At 55.4% G+C, this 13,968-nt stretch overlaps 5 protein-coding genes across 5 annotated transcripts; 3 read left to right on the top strand and 2 right to left on the bottom strand.

Annotated features, from left to right (window-relative positions):
• Positions 1-1,861: 1,861 nt before the first annotated feature.
• DICSQDRAFT_138484 (uncharacterized protein) lies at positions 1,862-3,325 on the bottom strand. The gene is made up of 4 exons (XM_007367644.1): positions 2,788-3,325; positions 2,614-2,713; positions 2,056-2,534; positions 1,862-2,003 (listed from the first exon to the last, which is right to left on the bottom strand). The coding sequence occupies exon 3, from the start codon at positions 2,515-2,517 to the stop codon at positions 2,209-2,211; it is 309 nt and encodes a 102-aa protein (XP_007367706.1). The 5' UTR covers positions 2,518-2,534; positions 2,614-2,713; positions 2,788-3,325; the 3' UTR covers positions 1,862-2,003; positions 2,056-2,208.
• A 1,742-nt stretch (positions 3,326-5,067) lies between these two features.
• On the top strand, positions 5,068-5,271 carry DICSQDRAFT_64751 (uncharacterized protein; the record flags this gene model as incomplete). Its single annotated transcript, XM_007367645.1, has 1 exon — positions 5,068-5,271. A coding segment is annotated over one exon (204 nt), but the record flags the coding sequence as incomplete, so codon positions are not given.
• A 1,192-nt stretch (positions 5,272-6,463) lies between these two features.
• Positions 6,464-7,842, top strand: DICSQDRAFT_148439 (Clavaminate synthase-like protein; the record flags this gene model as incomplete). The annotated part of the gene is made up of 8 exons (XM_007367646.1): positions 6,464-6,502; positions 6,534-6,595; positions 6,648-6,770; positions 6,828-7,188; positions 7,242-7,313; positions 7,376-7,464; positions 7,520-7,733; positions 7,789-7,842. The coding sequence occupies 8 exons, from the start codon at positions 6,464-6,466 to the stop codon at positions 7,840-7,842; spliced, it is 1,014 nt and encodes a 337-aa protein (XP_007367708.1).
• A 777-nt stretch (positions 7,843-8,619) lies between these two features.
• On the bottom strand, positions 8,620-10,794 carry DICSQDRAFT_162426 (cytochrome P450; the record flags this gene model as incomplete). The annotated part of the gene is made up of 11 exons (XM_007367647.1): positions 10,553-10,794; positions 10,165-10,489; positions 10,081-10,109; positions 9,910-10,029; positions 9,741-9,856; positions 9,557-9,688; positions 9,306-9,495; positions 9,165-9,246; positions 8,965-9,104; positions 8,756-8,888; positions 8,620-8,692 (listed from the first exon to the last, which is right to left on the bottom strand). Exons 1-11 carry the CDS (start codon positions 10,749-10,751, stop codon positions 8,620-8,622), a joined length of 1,539 nt encoding a protein of 512 aa, XP_007367709.1. The 5' UTR covers positions 10,752-10,794.
• A 1,477-nt stretch (positions 10,795-12,271) lies between these two features.
• DICSQDRAFT_64803 (uncharacterized protein) lies at positions 12,272-13,414 on the top strand (the record flags this gene model as incomplete). The annotated part of the gene is made up of 6 exons (XM_007367648.1): positions 12,272-12,313; positions 12,369-12,509; positions 12,571-12,646; positions 12,708-12,839; positions 12,901-13,082; positions 13,157-13,414. The coding sequence occupies 6 exons, from the start codon at positions 12,272-12,274 to the stop codon at positions 13,412-13,414; spliced, it is 831 nt and encodes a 276-aa protein (XP_007367710.1).
• Positions 13,415-13,968: the final 554 nt, after the last annotated feature.

The raw sequence follows: 13,968 nt of genomic DNA on the forward strand, positions 1-13,968 counted from the left end.
ATACAGTGTCCCTACATATACCCGCTGGTCATGCATGTATCCGAGACAATGGATCCCTTGTACCTATGTGTTGCGGGCATCTGCCCGCTCTAGGGGCGGGGGAGTTCTGACGAATGGCGGGGATACCGCCGGGCGTACTCCTGACCACAGCAAGAGGCGGGTCCCAGGGACGCAATCGTACCCATTGGGCGGCAGGTTTGCAACCCGTACCCTAGCCTTCACTGGCCAAGGGTGGACAGGCGGCCACAACGCATAGGTACTGCGCCCTGCTACTCACCATTCCGCCACTAGTGTACCCTTGCACCCCTCCTTCCGGTCATCGCCTAGCACTTCCCCTTGCCCCGTTCGCCACCGCTACTTCCCCACCACACCCCCCTAGTTAGCTCGAGCCTTGTGCTCACCATGTACAGCCGAACACCCACTTCTTACTCACGTCGATAGTATTTGTAGTTTAAGGCCTACCATGAGGCGCGGCCTCGCAGGGCAATAAACGGGATCTAGAAAGAAAAGAAAGAATCCCATCTATGGTGTATTCTCCACCAAGAATTTTTTGTAAGCTATTGCGTTGAACTGTTGATAGCAAAAACTTAGTATGAGGAGACGTCCGAATACCAGCGATGACCAGTTGTTGAGTGACAACGCCCCGACTACGAGAACGCCTCGCGAGGGCGAGTCCAGACTCCGGAGTTTCTGCGTTTATGTCGAGTCCGTCGGCAACATGACTGTGCTGCGGACTCCTCGCTCACGCTCCGCAGTCAAGTCAATGTCAACACTCCAAGAGCATGCTTATTCTTGTCTAGACATGAATGCGGTGTAGGTACAACAACAGCCACGATGAATTATATAGACCACATAGATTCCATGCGCCCCGTCGGGACACACCCCACGCATACAGCGATTTCGTCGCTCGCCCTACCTGACGATCCACCCAACAGACCAAAATGAACGGAAGATTTGTTAGTGCACGATAGCACCGATACGCGCCCAGAACATCTCTTCCCGCAGTCGGACGATGTGCTTTGAGAGATCGGGCCAGTGGCGACAAAAAGCCCGGATTTGCGTGCCGTGCCGTCATCTGCGGCGGCGTTCTTCGCGTCTCCCTCTGCATGGGGAGCCTCTTGCTTGACGGGCGCTTCAACAACTGCTTCAGGATCTTGAGGTGCAGGCGCGGTTTCCTCCTGAGCGGGGACGTCCTTCGATTGCGCCACAGCAGAGGCTTCAGGGTGAGCAGTGTCCGCGGAGGCCTTAACGTCCCCATTTAGCTCCGGCGTATCGTCCTTTCCCTTCCCCTTTTCCTCTTCGGCAAAGGCGGCGGCGGTGGCGGAGCAGCAACAGCAGCGACTGGAGGAAGCGACCCCTTCTCCTTGAAGGGTGGCGGCACACGGTGCACCATAGCGTTCGCCGAGGGCTGTGATGTCGAATTCCTCGGCGAGTGCGAGACGGCAGGGTGAGTAGGGGGAGGCGGGGGCAGCGTCTTCCGCGATGGGTCTCTCGGCGGCAGCTTGGGTCTCTCCTTCGGGGGCTCAGATATCTTCGTGCTCACATTCTCTGTCGACTGCGACTTCGACACCGCAGGCGTCCCGCTCAAGCAGCGCTGCATCGAGCCCCACAGGCTACAGCGAGCCAAGCGCCGAACCCACCTTGGGCCGACGAGGGGAGGAGTCCCGCGTAGAGGAGCTGTTGTCATCGTTGACCGGATGACGGCTTCTTCTCGACGCCATTGACGCCTGGCTTGGGAATGCCGCGTGTCGGAGGGGGCATGGGGGCAAGGTGTACTCGGTGAGGAGTCGCTGGCCGAAGAGCATATCAACATCCCGCAGAGGGCGCAGACCACGGGGGTATGATGGTGGCTAGTGGGTATATTCGGCGGAGCCAGCTCCTCCAGAAGGGTCGTGAATTGTATAGGTTCAATCGTTTGTTGTCCACTGTGGATCGCCCCTATAGCAGAACGCCTTGACAACCAGTTCAGCGAGGGAGCGAGGTCCAACCGCACAGTTGGATCGCTTTGAAGGGATGTCAGTATCAGTGCAAGATAGATGGATGGATACTACGCACGAGTCCTCAGCGAGAATTCTTGCCAAGTACAGCAAAGAGGTGAAAATAGGCATGGCAGTAATGACGTTTCGCAGCTCACGGCGCTATGCACTAGCGCGATCTCTTGACACCCTAGCGTCTACTGCGATATCAGCGGAGGACCCCTCCTAACGTTCATGTTCGCTTGAGGCGTTCAGCGTTTGTGTGTTTGGATTCGGAAGACTGGGCCTTGCAGTGATCGGACGATGTCTTGGACTGGCAGTTTGATTCCGCTTGGTGCGCTATCGCAGACAGGATTATGACGTCGTCGGATGCCATGACCGATCCAACCAGGTTCTGGTTGCGGCGCGCGTGGTGAGGGCCCTGATTGTCCATGTCCTTCGAACCACTAGTGTAGGATGAGGATTGCTGAGACCAGGAAGAGTTGGGTTCAGAGCGCGGAGCTAGAGGAGGAGAGAAGTCTGACGAGCGAAGCGGAACCATAACGCAAATTAGCGGAGCTGTGATGTTCGGTATTAGCGCTGACATCATGGCCAGGATGCTGTACTTTGAGCAGCCAGGCGGATTCTAGGCACATACCGGACGTCACTTTGCTGTCAAGCAGACAGCGTATGGCCCTGTTCGAATGGCCCTTCCCGTGCCGTGCCGCGGTGAGGAGCAAAGATCCCGTACCCATCGGCTACAAGGATATTGACACGACGCGACCGATTAGACGAATTGGTCGTACGGCGGATTTAGAAGCGTAACACATACCATATCGCGCGCATTCTGAACCTGCTCTCTCTGCCTACGGAAGCTCTTGGGAATAACCTCGTCGTCCTGTCTCGAGCGTGATCCCATAGCTCTTGAAATTCGAGCTGCTCCCGTGTGCAGAAGCTCGTTGGGTGGTACGGCTCCTTCAACGTAGGTGCTCCCAGGAGTAAAGGTCCCACAGCGCGTACGCACTTGCTCATCTCGCTCGCCTCGTTGCCTCCCACCCTAGCCTCCTCCTTCCGTGCTGCCGTCCAAGGGGGCGCACCCCGGGCCTCCGTCGGCAGCGGATCTTCCTCCGCGTGCTTGACCCCATGCTTGGAAAAGCGGATGATCTCAGTTGTCTGTGCAGCTGGGAGTCGGAAGGGAAAGTTGCGGTATATGTCTATGAGGCGCCAAGGTGAGCGAGCCAAGAGAATCTGAAAGTGCGGCCTGATCCTGTGCGAGAAGAGGACAATGGATGCTGCGAGGCCTCTCATGAAGAACAGCGCAGAACGTTGGGGCCTTTGAGAAGAAGCAGGGCGCGCGGCGGTCGAGGGCATCTTTGGGTGGGATGTCTGTAGATGGGGGACAGGAGTGAGGGTCAAAAACGAGGCTCGGATTCGGCTCGAGAAACACATCGCGATTATTCGTGCGTCGTGGACGCCTTATGCGAAGAACAGGAAGATTGCAAAGACAAGGAGATACAACGTACATTCAGGACAATCTCCTGCCCCACGCTACTTGTATATTGCCCCTGCAAGCACCTGGTCGCGTCAGATGATGTGGGCGTTGCCATTCACGTGTCACTCGCGGACCCTTTGGAATCCAGTCGTAGGAGTCATGCTGGTGGGTGCGCTGGCGCGCGAGCTCGTTCATGGTGAGAATACAAGGGTTTGATGTTGTCTAAGCATGGATGGCTCGGCCGGTCGCGGAGGGGAGATGTAGAGCGGAGGAAGTTGGGACTTACAGTAAAGGCGAGTCCGCTCAGCTAGGAGGGACAGTGAGTAGAGTGGTACAAGTCAGAGTGTAACGACGCGATCAGTGACTTTATAGTGCAGCTCCTCTCAAGCCTCACGGTTAAGTACATAGCTCTGCGTCTTCCTCCTGCCCTCCCTCCCTTTGCCTCTACTCAATTGGTGGTTGTATGGCTATCATTTTACCGTGCCATGAATGCGTTGCGTTGCGATGCCCTCCCTTGTCCTGTCCGTCTTCTTGGCTCCTCACACCGCTTGCCCACAGTGCATCTGCCTCTTCACATTTCTAGCTGTGTCTAAGGTTCCCGCTACTAGAGTCCTTTCGCAGGCGATTTGAAACTGGTGGGGTAGTTCATTTGTCAGCGCTCCCAGTTCAGATCCAGATGGGTCCCTCGCACACCGCCTCGACCGCGAATGATAATCGTGCAATAGCGCGCTTGACAGTGTTGCCACTGCGCCAACAGTTCAGAGATTGGGCAGATCCAATCCGGTTTTGAATCGGTTGCGAAAGGACTCTAATAGAGAGTTTCAGCGGCCAGCATCGACCAGGTGGCGCCGCCCCACAGCGTAACGGGCGCTCAGATCTGGGTGGAGGCGTTACGGGCTCTGAGGGATCCTCCCCGCCAAATGCCTCGTAGAACACTCATTATGCCAGAGTGACCCAGATCCGTCACATCAGTTCACTGCCCCACCGCGCCACAGGTCGAGCGAAATAGCGGGCTGCTGAAACTCTATAATGGGAAGGGCAGACGAAAGGAAGTGCGACGAGGAAGACAAGAGCATTGCGATGGCACAGAGGTAAATCTAGCCAGGCGCTTACCATCAGCGCCTTTTCTCTTTTGATACACACAGCAGCCTCACTACTTATGGGTGCGCTGACCATCCTCAGTGACGATAACTCTGGCACCGCCTAGGCCAACCTCGACAAGCCCAGTCCTGGCACATGCGCGAACTGCATCTTTGCAGTGCCATCCAACAGAATGTGGGCTGAGACAGCCAACTACTGGTATTTGAAAACCACGACGCACCTGACGACAGCGACATGCTCTGCCTTGGGGCTGCTTCAGAACAAACCGGGACTGTACGATATCCGGCTGTACCATATGTACGTGACTAGTCCGTGCTCTCTCTTTGCTAACCGGGACCACGGCCAGAACGAGTCTCCACGACCGCTGACTCGATCCTCTGCTACGATGACACGCTCCAGCATCCCGAGTATGTATATCCTCTTCTAGGGCGGGTTGCTGCTCGACAATGTGTGCGACAACAGCGCAGACCAGTGGGCGTTCGTGGACGGACGAGGTCGTGCTCTGTCGCCATCTAATAAGCAGGTACCCCCCGGAACCACCAGCCACACAACGACCTCGGCTGTGGGGACTTCGTGCTCGACGCGCTCGGAACTCACTGGGCAGGCGAGCTTGGGTCTGGGGACTACCTCTCCAGAGGGTACCTTGCTGGGGGAGACGGCCAAGGTGGTGACCGTTGGTTATACGTCCGCAAGCGGACAGAGGGCCAGAGCACGATCTCCTAAACCAGAAGGATCTCGGGTGTTGTTCCGGACGTCTCGAGGGACTCTACTGCGTTCTTCATTGCTGACCTGACGAGCGCAACGTCGATCAACGGCCGCAAGCAGGTGCTCCTGCAGGAAGACATCAATGCGTCGGGCTCGATCATGTGGCGCATGCACGCGAGCGCGACGGTATCCATCTCCGGCACGTCCCCAACGCTCACGATCAACGATAAAAAGTTGCAGATGAGCACCTCCAACCCACTTGACGGGGTGACGATAACGACCATGTTTTCTCCCTTCACAATAAACAGCCATCATCCCGCACTGCGGTCACTCCTGGAATCTTCTCACTGGCCGTTGACGTAGTACTCATACAGGCTCTTGTCCTGCAGGTTGCCCAGGAGCCCTATCAGAGCGCTCCTCGTGACGGCCAATCCGTTGCTTGAGGTCGCTCCACAGAAGTATGCGTATCCATTCGCGACCACGCTTGCGTCGTTGCCATATCCGACTTGGTCCGACGTCCAGATGCCCGAGACGCTCTGAATGGCAGCCGGGACCGTGTCCGGGTCGGCGGTCTGAGACGTGACATAAGACAAGGAGAAGTCCGGGTTGTTGATCGAGTCCGCCCGTTGAAGTGCACGCGCCCGAGGACCTGGTACGCAGAGACAGTGCCATTGTTTGCGAAGGTGACGACAGGCCCAGTGTTGGGCCAACCAACCAAGCGAGTGTTGTCTGAGCAGAGGCCGATCTCGGGGCACTCGTCGGCCTCCAGCTGCTAGAGGACGGAGCCGAAGCCTTGTGGGGAGGTGAGGACTAGCGTTTGTAGGTTGGACTCGTGCCGCCTCTAAGAATCTCTATGAATTCACCTCGATAACCATTGTAGGATATCGGCCACTCAACTTCAGAGTGGCAGTGGGCAGGAGCGCTAGCTGTCCAGGCTTTGCGTTCTCTGGCATGTTTTGACGTTCTGACAGGCACACTGATATGATCTTGCATGCCTTGAGTCACCAGGTAACGGCCTGGCGCATACAAGGTTCTTAAACAACGTCAGACCATCATAACCGGAGATCTGTCAGTTTCCACCGGCATTATGAGTGTGGTGCAGAGGTCAGCCGCCTATCAGCTGGGACCATATGCAGTTGGCATATAAGTGGTATGCCGTACGCTCGCTCCTCACTCAAAATCCCTGTTTTTCCTGTTCCTCTCTATAAACATGCCTGGTATTCTCCATTTTCCCGCGTTCCCCGAAGGCGTACCAACACATCGATTATGCTTTACTCAAGGCCGGTGATGAGAGAGAGATTGACCGGCTCTGGCAGGGGGCCACTGAGCTCGGCTTCTGGTAGTACGTCAACCCCCTTCCATCCGCATGCTGCCGCACTCATCGGCAGCAACAGCTTGAAGAACCATGGCATTGATGACGAAATCGACGCCATGTTTGATCTCGGCGCGCAAACGCTTGCGCTACCTCTGGACAAGAAGATGCCGTACCATTATCAGGAGGATGGGAGTTCGTTCGGGCAAGTGCATTCTGTATCACTCCCATGCCACGCGTGCTGAAAAGGTTTCCGGCCCAGCTACAAATCCATCGGCTCGTGTGTGATTGACGAGAAAGGAACAAGAGACACGACGGAATCTATAGACGTCTCCCAAGACGACGTCCTGGTCTACCCTATAAAGGTTCACCAAGCCTATCCCGCCACTATCGGCGCTGGTATAGAATTGATCGTCAGGCCGTTCGTGGCCAAGTCGATGGACATCAACTTCCACCTCCTCGGTATCATGGACGGCAAACTAGGGTTACCTAAAGGGACGCTTGCTAGCTTATGCACACCCGAAGAGCACAGTGGTAGCACGCTGCGGTTGATCCGGAACCCTCCCGCCACTACTCCCTCTGCGCAGACATTTGTTGGAGCACATACGGACTTCGGCGCCCTTGTAAGTATGTTCACTTGTCTTTCGATACCACGAATCCTACCCAACCGTTGCAGACGATCTTGCATAACCGCCTCGGTGGCTTGCAAGTTCTCGTTCCTGGGCAGGAAGACTGGCAGTATGTGAAAGTACGTCTCAGGACGTGCCCGGAACGATCGGCTGAAACGAGGACTGACGGCCCCCGCTGCAGCCACTAGAGGGCCACGCTATTTGCAACATCGGGGACGCCCTCAATATTTTCAGCGGCGGTATCATGCGGTCAAACATTCACCGCGTGGTGTGAGTACTATTCATCTTCTGCTGTTCAGAACGTTCACTCAATAGTGACATGCAGCCCGCCTCCGAAGGAACAGGCGAAGCTCGAGCGTTTGTCCCTCGTGTTCTTCACGCGACCGAGCTTCACCGCCCCCATGCGAGCCTTGACCGAACACAGCACTATCGTGGCAGAGGCGGTAGCAAAAGCGCCTGCGGAAAAGTTTGATACCGGGGTGACTGCAGGAGAATGGCTCGCTCGTCGTATGCGGAGCATTAGAGCGACCCAGTTCAAAGTGAGTGTACGACGCCATTCCCGTTGGCAACGTGATCTGATGGCGTGTTCCATAGGATTCAGAGACTTTGAAGGCTGGATTCAAGGGGACGGAGGACATTGCATTGTAAGACAGGAAGTTGTTGTCTGAAGACCTTAGCCCTGCTCTGCATGCACGCATTCAGCAATACTCGATGGAGATCGTGATTCCCTCGAATAGCATTGGCAACAGGGTTAGGCTTCTTGAACGTCTCCGCGAGCACGACAACTCCCCGTTTGTTCCTGAACGTACTAGTACCACATCATGAGTCTTCGGACAGAGAGTTAACCTAAAACCATCTTCTTGAGTCCTCTGAGTGACGACTAGCGGCATCAGTTCGCGATATTGGTGGAGTATCCCTGATTCGGTTTTCCCTGATCAGCGATCCCGTTGAACAAAACTCGAACCCAAGCTCAAACTCAATCCCCGGTAACCAACGTGGAGCGAGAGAGAGACGACGGACAGGGATGGCGGAGGTTGACATTGAAGTGCTGGCGATAGTAAGGCTAGGGAAAGCGAACGATGGATGTTTGAGTAAGGGGACGAGGGCGTGCCATGTGGAGTGGAGGAAGAGGCGATGCCGGAAGGGGCGCGGAAGGCACCAGTGGAGGGGAAGGGACTGCTAAGGTCCGCCCCACTCTGAGTTGAAACCGCCGTTGTAATCCCTATAGTTGGTGTAGTGCTGTTACGAATGTAGCCGCACATTTGGTACCGGAGCAGAGCCCGCCGAGGTATTGTCACGGGGTAAAGTCAAAGCGAAGACTATGAATGTACACAGGTGGCACCCAGTCGCCACATCCAGGCACGCAAGGACTCGGAGACATACGTGAAAGTGATGACATACGCGTATGGAGAAATTCACGGCCCCTCACTCGTCAAACACGCCCTGCTCTGATGCTTGCGCGCGAGGCGTAATGCGGCACTCGAACGGCTTCGGATGACTGAAGCGCGACGTCGAAACTGTTAGTGGCTATGAGCTCAGCAGACAAGGATAGGTGGCGAACCTGGTCACTGTCGTTGTGAACTCGACCTTCGGCTCCACTTCCCTTCCGTGCTCGTCGACCGGTTTGGCGACGTCGAACGTACCCAGGATTCGTGCGATGCTGACGAACAGCGAGAGCTCTGCGAACTGTGCGCCTGATGCACCATGAGTGTGCGTTCAGGGAACGTGAGTGTGGGAGTGACCAGTAGATTAGGCGTGCTCTAGACTCACCAGGGCACACTCGTGCTCCGAACCCGAAGACGAATTTACGGGGATCCATCTGGGTAAGTGTACCGTTTGGCGCAGGCAGAAATCTCTCGGGGTCGAAGGTCGATGGGTTGGGATAGACTTCGGGATCTCGCGACAGAGCCCTGGAAAGAAGTCACAGGTTCAGTGCGCTCGCGGATGGATGGAGAAGCCGGTAGACAAACCATATGTTGGCGTAGACGGTCGCCCCTTTCGGAATGCGATAGCCGTCGTAAACATCGTCCCTAGTGACGGAATGCGGGAGACCTAGACACCAGAATTATCTCAATGTCTGCCTGCATTCGTAGTCAGTGAACGAGACTCGCCTAGAGGTGCTACCGGGCACCAGCGCAGAATCTCTAAGATAAGAGCCCGCACATACGGTAGCCTGTCGGAGTCGTCCGCCGTTGGCAGCCTGCTCATCCCCACAACGCGCTGGATCTCATCCTGGGCACGCTTCTGGGATTCTGGATGGAGCGCCATCAACAGGAAGAAGGAAGTCAGAACGGAGACGGTCTGCCAACGTCCCGGCGGGATCATTAGCGCCAGACATGGTCGAGCAAACGAGCGACCGAACCGTATCGGCACCCCCGACATACAATGCCGAGGAGGTCCACTTGATGATATCCTCTTCCTCGTCGGAGGGCGCGCTTCCGTCCTCCTTGAGCATGTACCGCGAAGTGAAGGAGGGGGTGTAGGTTCCGGAATGCTGTCGGCAACGTCAACGCAGGCTCATTCCCGGACACGCGATGTCCAATCACCAATTGCTCCTTCGCCCAGGCATGAGGGATTTGATCTATACGTGCGAACTGTCCACGGTAGATTTCGGCCTGCTTATGGAACCCGCCGCCGGGGAACCACGAAGGAACAAAGCGTACTGTGGTAAGTTAGTGCTGATATGTATCAACCCACGGATGACACAACACATACAGATAGGATATGCGTCGACAAGCCAGCGTCCAGGTCGAACGATTTCGGCGTGTAACTTGAACGACTCCTCCATCAAAGAGACGAAGTAGTCGTCGTTGCTGTTGACCTGCCAGCCATACGCTGGATCCGTTTGTTAGAGCCATAATGCTAAGTGAAAGATGCAACACTCACCTATCTCTAGAATGATGGCCGCGGCATTCCTAACGCAGGTTGTCAACGAGCGTCCAAGCACAGGAGATCACAAGATGTTCTCACCTGCGGGCGTGAGATATGAACTGGTCTGGGTACTCTTTGAGGTTCCGGAGCAGAGTCTTCGTCTCTCGATACAGAAGAGGCAGATACTCCTGGTTTGCGCGGGAACTCAAGCCAGACTTCAACAACTTGCGATATATCCTGAAACGCGGGTTCTCGGAGGAGATGCTGAAGACTGCGAGCTTTCGCCCAATGAGCTCCTTGTACATCCATACTCTAGGGCGATCCGAGTATATGGACGAGCGAGACTCCAGTAGATCGGCGACGGCCGAGTGAGAGTTGAGCACTATGATCTTCTGTCCAAAGACTCGGAGGAGGAAGATTTGACCTGAAAGGTAGTCTATAGTCAGGATACCGTCTGGGGCAGTTACAACCAAGAAGTGTTACGTACCATACTTCTTCGCCCAGTCTGCGTATGTCTTCCAAGGCTCTACCCTCGGGACTTGGTGAACATTACCAGCAAGTAGCTTTGGGCGAGGTCCCGGGGGCAGAGGAGGCCCGGTGAGGTTCCCGAAGAGGTCCGGAAAGACCAGAGTGATAACACTCAACGCGATCACGCTCACCACAAGCAGAAAGGCAGTGGCGGCCATGACTGAAGAGTTACGGAGTGGGTCAAAGATAGGTGAAGCGACGGGAAGAGGATGGCGTAATCCCGAAGGGGGAATGGGCCTGCAAATGCTTGGTTGTTCTCCTGTGGAAGGAGCCTGTGGCAGAGATACACGTCTTGGTATTTCGTTTGTACGGCGGTATGTGCAAGTCCGTGTTGAAGTGCCAGCACGTATAGATGGTGATCAGGGTGAAGCACATGGGCTCGGATAGCCCCGCCGGCGACGCATGCAGGGAGCGTTCTGTCAAATGATCCAGTCACGGGTGGCTTCTGAGGTCACCGACTGCCCGGAAGGCACTCTCCGCGCCGGTTATAATCGGCACCTTACATCGATGCAAAAGTTGGAGTTCGGGCGCGCTACCTCGCGACAACCTGTGCCTTTGTGTACATGGCGCCTTCGAGGCACGTTGTTGGAGCGCGGCGAGTAGCAATGTATTCATCCCCTAGAACCAGCCAACACCTACCGGATCTTGATAGAACATCGGCGTGAAACGACGCGGCTGCCACAAGCTCAACTTGAAGGAAAGTTTGACCTACCGTAAGTAGGAGTCTCTCTGACAGATAAGCGCGTAACACCCAATGCGGCTGAGTTGAGCGGAAGCGGATCGGAGCCTGGAGTTATCTCCGCCCCAGCCACGATGTATGACTGCGCAACCTCGCGCACCTGCATTCCCTCTCAGAGCTCAGCGCCGCGGCTCAACCATCATGACATCCACCCGAACGCCAGCCCTCCTTCTCGAAGATGCGTCAACGTTCACGTCAACGTTAACGTCAACGTCAAGTAAGAGAGTATCCGGTCCATCTCCAGTAATCAAAGGTGCGTCGGTGACGCCGGTCATCATGCGCAGCACGATTCACCGATTCGGCCGCAGCTGCAGGCACATTCCCGACCGGACAACGAACTTCTATACGACGGTAGGACCATGAACCTGCCCATCCGCCCGGCTCTCTCTCCTGAGAACATCAAGAAAGTGCCGATGTCGGTCAGAAATCGAGGTTCCAGCCGAGTAGTATCCAACTTCTCGGCGAGAACAGCGCACAGTGGGTAACGGATTACTTCGCATCGACCTCAGGTACCTTGGTATCCGACTCACGCAGTCGTCACACCCAGGATGCTTTGTATTCGTCCTTGTTCCGCATCAGATAATCAGCCGCTCTTGACATTGTAAGCTGCACCCTTGACACAGACCTGCTCGTATCTGGGTTACGCCTGGTCTGTGATAAAGCAGGCGCACCACTTCAGAGCGTTGGTATCGTCCCCGCGCAAAACTTGTACACGATGGCTATCGACGTAGTTCAAGCCGAGATGATATCAGCTTTTGTTGAGAGTGCACTCTACGGTACGTCTCCTGGACAACACGACTTGCGGCTTCTGACAGCCTGGTGCTAACCGAGTGAATGAGATGTTGACCTTCGTTCATTATAGGTTTCTCTGTATTCTTGTTCGGAGCCACCATTTGGGCACTCCTCTACCGGCGGTCGACCACCAAAGTCAATCGAGTCATGGTCGCCGTTGCCTGTATCTTATTTTTCCTTAGCACTATGGTTTGTATGCTCCGTCGGAAACAATGACGCTCGTCTCACGTCCTCTATTTGATAGAGATGGGTCGTGGATGTGAAACTCATCTATGACGGGTTTATCGGGTCTGCGGACCCAGCTTTGTTCTTTCAGGACACGAGCAAGCAGACCTGGAAGAATGCCGTTTACGCATGTCAGACCTTCCTCGGCGATGGCGTCCTCGTACGTCCCGCTCTGTCTCCCTTCGTCGCACGTTGCACAACTTCGCTCACCCGTCCGTCAGATCTACCGCGCTTACATCGTCTGGCAAAGCCCCTGGGTCATCGTGATTCCAGTGCTGTCCTACCTCGGCATGGTGGGTGAGTAAACCCCTGAACCGTCCCTGGCGTTGTTCAAGTTTGAAGCTTCTTTTCCCGATAGTCGCCGCCATCCACACGGTCTGGTCCATCGCCCAACCTACCGTCGATTCGAGCAATATCTTTCTACGTCAAACGGGCCAATGGGTACTGTCGTTCTATTCCACCACTCTCGCGACGAACCTCCTGGCAACAAGTGCGTAACTCGTCACATCGCTTCACATCGAGAACATTCCACGTAACCGCTGTACACACAGGCCTCATCGCGTACAGGCTCTGGACAGTGAACGCCTCCGTCCACGGTCTCCGCAAATCGTCCGGGCCGATGCCCATACTTCTAATCATCGTAGAGTGCGGCGCGTTGTATTCGTGCGCGCTCATCAGCATGATCGCCGCGTACACTCTGCACTCCAACAGCGCATTCCTCATCATCGACATCGTAAGTGAACCGTTCTCTCTCAGACTATCAGCGTTCCCAATCGCTCACCTTGTGCCATCGCATGTATGCGCTAGACCGGTCCCATCATTCCGATCACCTTCTATCTCATCATCATTCGTGTGACTATGGCGCGTATAGCACGAACCCACGTAACTTCTGGATCTACGAGCACAGGAGCACACGGCCAATACCCTCTCCGCCCGTGGGAGGTGCGCATAGGTCGATTCACCGAGACGTACACCACCACAGACCCCTACCCTTCGGTGTCACTCCCTTCGCAGCAAGACAACAAGGGCACGGAGCCGATGACTGGCGAGCCAGCTCAGGTCTAGCGCACACCGCGATACGGAACAGGGGTCCGAGTATCTGAGGGTTTGACTCATATTTATGTAGCCAGTTGTCCATTCCGCTTGCTGTATAGCTACTGTTTATGCCCCCGTTGGCGGACTGTAAGTCTGTTGCCATGGATCGGCCTCTGTGTTAACTAGATAGGAAGATGTAGCATGAGTTCGATATGTACACCGTAACGGAAGTGGATCATATTTGAAAGCAGAGAATGCGTCCCGAAAAGCTCCACGCGAACCACGTTTATGAGCTAACAGGTCGAAGTGAAAGTTGTCCGAGTATCGAAGTCGGTCATCATTCACAACGAATGCCAGCACGACTGCATTCCCTCGCAGTGGACGTCGTCTGCACCATTGGTGAACCGGTAATACGTCAACAACTTGTATTCTGGTCCTGCAGCCATCGGACAGTGATACAATCAGAATAATCTTCTCTGTCAGTCGGAAGCCCAAGTACGTAAATGGTGAAGGACCCACTGCCCTCGTTGCTGGGTGGCGCCGCTGCATGTTCTCTTCATGACCGGGCTATCACTTCGCACCTC

Source organism: Dichomitus squalens (genome assembly GCF_000275845.1).
Source record: "Dichomitus squalens LYAD-421 SS1 unplaced genomic scaffold DICSQscaffold_27, whole genome shotgun sequence".
Classification (NCBI taxonomy): domain Eukaryota; kingdom Fungi; phylum Basidiomycota; class Agaricomycetes; order Polyporales; family Polyporaceae; genus Dichomitus; species Dichomitus squalens.

Bases quoted from the DNA above. Each gene is read 5' to 3' on its own strand.
- DICSQDRAFT_138484 (XM_007367644.1), bottom strand. From the start codon at position 2,517: ATGGTTCCGCTTCGCTCGTCAGACTTCTCTCCTCCTCTAGCTCCGCGC.